Source organism: Dioscorea cayenensis, chromosome 5 (assembly GCF_009730915.1).
Source record: "Dioscorea cayenensis subsp. rotundata cultivar TDr96_F1 chromosome 5, TDr96_F1_v2_PseudoChromosome.rev07_lg8_w22 25.fasta, whole genome shotgun sequence".
Taxonomy (NCBI): domain Eukaryota; kingdom Viridiplantae; phylum Streptophyta; class Magnoliopsida; order Dioscoreales; family Dioscoreaceae; genus Dioscorea; species Dioscorea cayenensis.
In genome coordinates this window covers 10264946-10272049 of record NC_052475.1, presented here as the reverse complement: position 1 = coordinate 10272049, position 7104 = coordinate 10264946, and the positions used below count along the sequence as shown (strand labels likewise).

General features: G+C 36.6%; 1 protein-coding gene across 1 annotated transcript; it reads right to left on the bottom strand.

The window, feature by feature from the left end:
* Positions 1-5737: 5737 nt before the first annotated feature.
* Positions 5738-6435, bottom strand: LOC120259973 (chaperone protein dnaJ 49-like). The gene is given in 2 exon segments (XM_039267424.1): positions 5738-6109; positions 6112-6435. Coding segments are annotated over 2 exon segments (696 nt in total).
* Between the last annotated feature and the right edge of the window lie 669 nt (positions 6436-7104).

The following is a 7104-nucleotide window of genomic DNA, read 5'->3' as shown; positions in this document are numbered from 1 at the left end:
ATTACAACGCATTGGGTCGATCGCAAGTGGAATATCCAAAAGCGCGTTCTTGCTTTAGGGTGTTCAACGAGTCTCATACAACCGATAATATTTATAGACTTATTCGTGGTGTTATAGAAGAATTTTGTTTAATGTTCAAAATTTATTCGATTTTTTTATAATGCGTCTGCTAATACGGCCTCAATTAAACCTCTAGAAGATTTTTTGAGGCCTTCATGTTGTGGAAAATATTTCCATATAAGATGTGTTCCCCATGTGTCGAACTTATGTGTCCAAAATGGTTTGCAAGAGCTTAAAGAATTTGTACTTTCTGTAAGGGAAGTAGTAGCTTATTTGGGAAAAAACATGACACTCATGAAACAATGGGCTCGCTATTGTAAAGCACACAACATGAGGGTTAGAAAATTCCCTAAAGATGTCAAAACAAGATGGAACTCCACTTATGGACTTCTTAGTGCAACATTTCCCTATAGGACATTGATAACTAATTTTCTTAATAGTTTGTTGGTTGGTTTCCATTTATACGAGTATCAATGGGTGGTTATTGATTGTATAATTAATTTGCTTTCGGTTTTTAACACATGTACTAATTTGTTTTCGCAAGTTTATTTTTCTACTTCCCATTTATTTTTATATAGTGCTGTTGATGTGGCTGAACAGTTTTGGAAATATCGATCTGATCCACAATTGTTAATTTCGCTAATCCCTATGAAGATTAAATGGTCGCTTTATTACAAGAATATACCTCCTATTGCTTTAGTTGCATTCATTCTTGATCCAAGGCAAAAGCTAAAAGGTTTGCTAGAATATTTGGAAGCATATTACAAATTCTTAAGATTCAATGGAGGAGAAGATACCCAACCGTTTGCTACGAGTTTGCCCATGAGTGATTGGATACTCAAGATTCTGGACCAGACTCAGACAACATTGTGGATGCCAATGAAATTGTTGCTGATGCTAAAAGTCAAATTGTTGAATTATATGATGGCTATTGTCCCACAGGTTGCACGGGAGGCAGTAGGACAATCTAGCAATACTAGAGGAGAATCATTCCGGCAGAGTCAAGTAAAGAAAAAGCCAAGGGGATCGCAGTATACAGAGCTCGACTTGTATTTGAACACTACCTTCCTGTATTCTGAAGAAATCAATAAAGACATGACCTTCAACGTCCTACATTAGTGGCAAGGTAGTGGAAACCCATATCCTATACTTTCACTAATAGTAAAAGATATTCTTGTGTGCCCTATATCTACAGTAGCATGGAAGCAGACCTTTAGTGCGGGTGGGAACATGTTGGACACGACACGTTCACAATTGACCCCACATAATATTGAAATTCAAGTTTGCAAGGTTGATTAGAAACGTGTTCAAGTTCGGCAACAAGAAGCAAAACAAGAAAGTCCAGATGGTAGTGATTTTTTCTACACGGATAACATGATGAACACACCTGGTACGACAACAGTCAATGAGTCTAACCAAGACCCAAATGATAACGAATAGGTGTGGGTGACAACGGTTATACAAGGTAAGAAAATTATATGGGCTTTGATTCCTCTCGCTAGGAGGATACGTGGGCAATTTAATTTGAGAGGTAAAGGAATTAAATGCAAGCCATTCATTTCTGAATTTACGGTGTTTTCAAATTTTCTAAATTTTTGTTAATTAATTTAATTTTTTCTATTTTTTTTTTTTTGAATTTTCAGAATTTTTTGATTTTTTTTATAAATTTTCAGAAATTTTTTTTTCTGATTTTCCAGAAATTTTCTAATTTTTTTTTCTTGATTTTCTAAAAATTTCTGATTTTTTTATATTTTTTTCCTGAAGTTTCAAAAATTTTCTTATTTTATTCCTATTTTTTTCAGAATTTTTAAAATTTTTTTAGAATTTTTTATATTTTTTTAGCAGGTTGGCCAACCTGGCCCTTCCGCTTGGTCGACCAGGCCCACAGGGTTAACATGGAAGTCGGGCTGGTTCCAAGTCCAACTACCTGTGACTTGGACCCGCCTGGTTAGATGGGTCAATCCAGCCCGGTGGTTTCTGCACCCCAACCGGGTTAGGTCCGGATCGGAGGGCTGATGAACTGCAACCTGACGGGTCGGATCTACCGGGCTTGTTAATTGGCCCGTGCCCAACTCTAGAGCCTTCAACATGGGCAAGCAATGACTATATGTTTAAGAGCGGCAATGACTATATATTTTTATTGTTATTATTAATCAAATTCATGTGTGCCATTTTATAATATTTGAAAGGAAAAATCATAAGAAAGCTTCTACTAGGTGGAATGCTCTGAATATCATAAGGTCAATAATATACAAACAAAGAAATATCGTAAACCCAGTGCAAAAGGAAGTAAAAATAAATAATGAATTCAAGAAGCTACAAAACAAAAAAAATTGATAAGCTTACTGCTTACTCTTAACTCTTACAAAGGAAAACACGCGTTCTCCTAATTAGAAGCTGCATATGTACAGTATGAGATAAATTAAACTACGTTTAGAAGTATATAATACAGCTTGGCAATGTGATCTTCAAATAAATCTCTGAAAGTTTTGTCATTGTAAAGCGTATCCCCCCAGAAATAATAGGTTTGTCTGTCTGAATATGAGGCGTCTTCATTAGATCTGTTTTCTATGAACTATAACTTGAAGACGCAATGCTGGAAATATTTATAGTGAGATCTCAGGGGTACAGTTTCACTGAAATGAAATCATAGATGCTTTTATAGGTGCAGCTATCATGTTGAATATCGTCAATAAAACATTAATTTGTTCAAAGCAAAAATAATCCCCAAAACCAGAGAAAAACCAAGTTTTTGTCATTTCAAAAAGGGTGTACTCACAGAGAAAAAAAAGAGAGCAATTCTTACCTTATTTTGTTTTTGGAGCAAAGGAGCTGAGAGCTAGAAAAAAAGAAAAAGAGAACTAAAACAGGATTCAAAAATTAAGATTGAGACGAGAGCATATTTCTTTCAACCAATTTGGGCGATCCATGCCCCTGAAGAAGAGAGATAAATGTGGATTGATTCTCCCAAAAGCAGCCAACTCATCAACAAGCAAGTTTTCATCTCTAGGAATGGTTGATATGCAAACATTTTGGAAGTCATGGAGGATGTTTCGCAGCTTGATAATCATCCCAGCGGACTGCCAAGCAATGCAAGGGTGAGGATTTTGAGCCTACTTTGCAGCACCCGGGCAGTCAGTGAAAATTCAATTTGGAAATCGGCTTCTTTCTCTGCAGATGGATAAAGCAAGACAAATAGCATCAAGTTCTGCATTAATTGGAGAGTCATGATGAGCACCCAGAGCACCTACCAATAAGATTTTCCCCTGGTTAATAATGATAATAAAACCAAGACCAGCACATTGAGAAATGTTTCTCCAAGAGGCATCAGTGTATATGAAAATTGAATTTGAAGTAGAATTAAGTTGAAGCAGCTCCCTGTGGTTTTTGCCGGATGCAGAGAAAAAATCCTCACAATAGGCATTTACTCTGGTAAGAATGTTTCCAAGTTTTGGAGTGAGGTTTGTGAAAAATGCCGTTGCATCTTTCTTTCCAAATAAGCCAAGCTGCAGAGGCAATAAGGGCTTTGGGTTTGACATTTTCCATTCTGTTGTGGGTCCTGAGAGTTAACCAGCTACCCGAGCTCAGAAATTGGGAATCAGGAGAATTGATGTTCATCATAGCAAGGATAGCATCCCAAATATGTTTAACTTTGGAGCACCGCCAAATAGAGTGATAAATGGAATCCTCTTCCAGATCATAGAAATAGCATTTTACAAAAGGTCCAATGTTCAGGGTGTAAAGATAAGCACCCGTGGTAAGTTTGCCATGGGCCATTTTCCAAATGAATGTTTTCACACGTGGAATGAAAAAGAGTTTCCATATTTGTTTCCATCCACTCCAAAGAGCCCCAGAATCTCCAGAAGAGATAATATGATCATATACCGAGGAGGAAATGGAAGCCATGTGATTTGGGTAGGCCCAAACCCATCGAGACGGGCCGTGGGCATCTAGTTTCAGGGTTTTACAACGGTCCATGTTCACAGAATCTCCAAACATCATAATTAGATAATCATTGCATAGAGAATTATTTCTTAAAAAATCTTTGAAATGAACATTATCCAAATCAAGGTTCATATTCAAATATGTTGGCTTATGGGATATGGGCAAATCCAAAAACCATGGATCTCTTATCCAATCTAAGCCGTTAGGATTCACAGAAGAGATAGAAAAATTAGTTTTGAGAAAGTTTGCAGAATTGCAAATGGATTTGAAGAACCAAGAGGATTGAGATCTGTTATGCTGCCAAGGGTGCCAGTTTCCATATTTTCTTTTAAAAATATCAATCCAAATTTTGTTTTCCGAATTCATAATAGCAAAGATGTGTTTGGACATAAGCGAGTGTTGGACCAGTCTGAGATTTCTAATACCGAGTCCTCCCTCAGATTTTTTTTTGGGTAGTAAGGGACCAACCAACAAAATGGAAACCGGGATTATTGCCGCGATTACTCCAAAGAAAATTCCTACCAATTCTAGAAATAGAGTCAAGAATAGAAAGAGGAAGATTCATGACTGATAGAAAATAATTTGGAATTGCAAAGATAGTACTATTGAGCAAAACCGAACGACCAGCTAAGGAGAGGTTTGAGTGATTCCAATGATTAATGGCCTGATGTACTCTTTTTGGTAAAAAATCAAGTTGTCTAACCAAAAGCTTTTTTGGGGATATAGGAACACCAAGGTAAGAGAAAGGAAAGTGTCCTATCTTGAAGCCAAGAATTTTAGAGATTGAGCGAGCAATTTTCTTGTTGCACCAAGAGGGTAGGTAGATTTGGAAGGATTTGGAAGGATTTTGTTGCACCAAGAGGGTAGGAGACAATTCTTGGCTGCTTTCCTGGAGGCATTCGTGATCAAGATGAGGTCATCGGCAAACATCAGGTGATTGAAATTTCTACTGAGGTTACAGAAGAATCCAGGGACCAAGTTTAAGTTCATGGCTTTATTGAGAATTGCAGAAAGGGTCTGGGAAGTAAGAAGAAAAAGAAGAGGGGACAGGGGGTCCCCTTGTCTCACTCCTCTATTACTATTAATCCAGGTGGAAGTATGACCATTGATATTGAAAGAGAAGGAGGCTGAGGAAAGGGTAGCATTAATCCAAGAGATCCATCAAGTTGGAAAGGACACTCTGTGGAGGGTGGCAAAGATCGCGGCCCATTCAATAGTATCAAAGGCTTTTTCAATGTCGATTTTAAGCATCATCCTAGGGAGGACAGAGGTATCATATTCTAAACTGTGGGCGATTTCCTGGGATGCAATTATGTTATCATAAGTGCCACGCCCCGGAATGAACCCAGTTTGCTCGGGACTAATTAATTTATGAATCACAGACCTCAAACGGTTGGCCAAAATCTTAGTTAAAATTTTATAGCAAACATTGCAAAGAGAAATAGGTCTGAAATCCAAAACAGAAATAGGATTTTTGTTTTTAGGAATCAAAGTGACAAGAGTTTTACCCAAAGAGACAGGAATTTTAGCATGAGTAAAAAAAATGAGATATAGCAATTCTTACCTTATGCCAAATGGCATAGTAGAATGCCATGCATTGTAAGGTGCATATATTAACGATGAGAACTACAACCGAAAATATTCACCCCAAAATTAAAACTATAAGAGTTAAAGTAATAACAGGCAAGCATTCGATCAGTTTCCGCCTGAAAGCATCACCATCAGCATGCATCTAATTAGTTGCAATAGAGAAAAAATTCCTAAATATCTCATCAGCATCAACATCAGCTTCATAGAACCTATTATCATCAAAGGAAAATCTCATAAATATCTTATCAGCATCAAAATGAGCTTTATTAAACCCTTTAAAGTCATGATGGCTATTTTTGGTTGCACGCCTACGATGACAATAACTCGGGTCGTCCTCAGGCGGCCCCAAATGATCATATCTTTTCCGGCTCTCTTCATTGTTGAGACACTGATAAGCCTTAGAAACAACTTTGAAAGCTTCATTAGAGCCCGGTGCATTGTTTTTGTCTGGATGAACTTTTAGAGATAGCTTCCTATAAGCCTTGCGGACATCTTCAATTGTGCAATTCACCAATTCCTCTTTAAACCTAAGATCTTGTAGAAATCCTTCTGTTTTATAATCTCCCTCACAATGGCAATCTGCTCCTGTGTACAGTCCCTAGCTGCAGATCCATTTGAAGGAACCCTAGTTTTGGCAGTTGTAGATGAGGATGCTGTTGAAGCAAATCCATCTTTAGATTTTGCACCACTGGCGGCAGACAAGAGTTCATCAATGGGGAGACTAGGGTCCAAGCGACGAGCTTTTGAGAGAAACTTGAGGGCACGAGCCTTGTCTCCAGATTTTAGAGCGGCTTTCCTGATTCTCATACATTTCAAAGCATCATCTTTGTTACCATCCATCTAAAAAACTATCTACCAGGCTCCCAATTCATGAGAATCCCTGGCATCAATTGAAGCCAAAACCGATCTTGATCAACAAAAATACATTGAATTTCAGAAGAAACAATTCATGCAAACAATGAAATTAAATACAAGGAAGCAATAAATACAAGGAAGCAACAATAGCAGATAAAAAAGAAGCTAGTAGAAATGATATTTCCTACCAGTTAAATCAAGTTGCGATGGATGTTCTCTTGGATTTTGATGTTGGTGCTTTCATACATTGGATTTAATTTGCATGGAGGAGTGGTGCCATATCTTTAATTTTTTTTCTTGGAATGGAGGACTTGAGTCATATTTTGGTTTTTATATAAACATTCAATAGACTCGATCGTCCCATTCTAGAGATGATATATATATATATATATATATATTTTGGTGGATATCCGATTTACTGGAATTTTAACAGTGTTTGTTTCAAAAATTTCTATTTAAATTTGTAATTGATTTTAGTTTTGATTTCTTACAGATACAAAAAATTATATTTATAAATATATATTTTAAACCCAAAAACAAAATAATATGTTTTTTTATCCATTTATATTATTATACATATATATAAATATATTTGGAAAGTTTACTTAATTTCTATTATAATTAAAAACTTTACCCATATTATTCTATTACCAA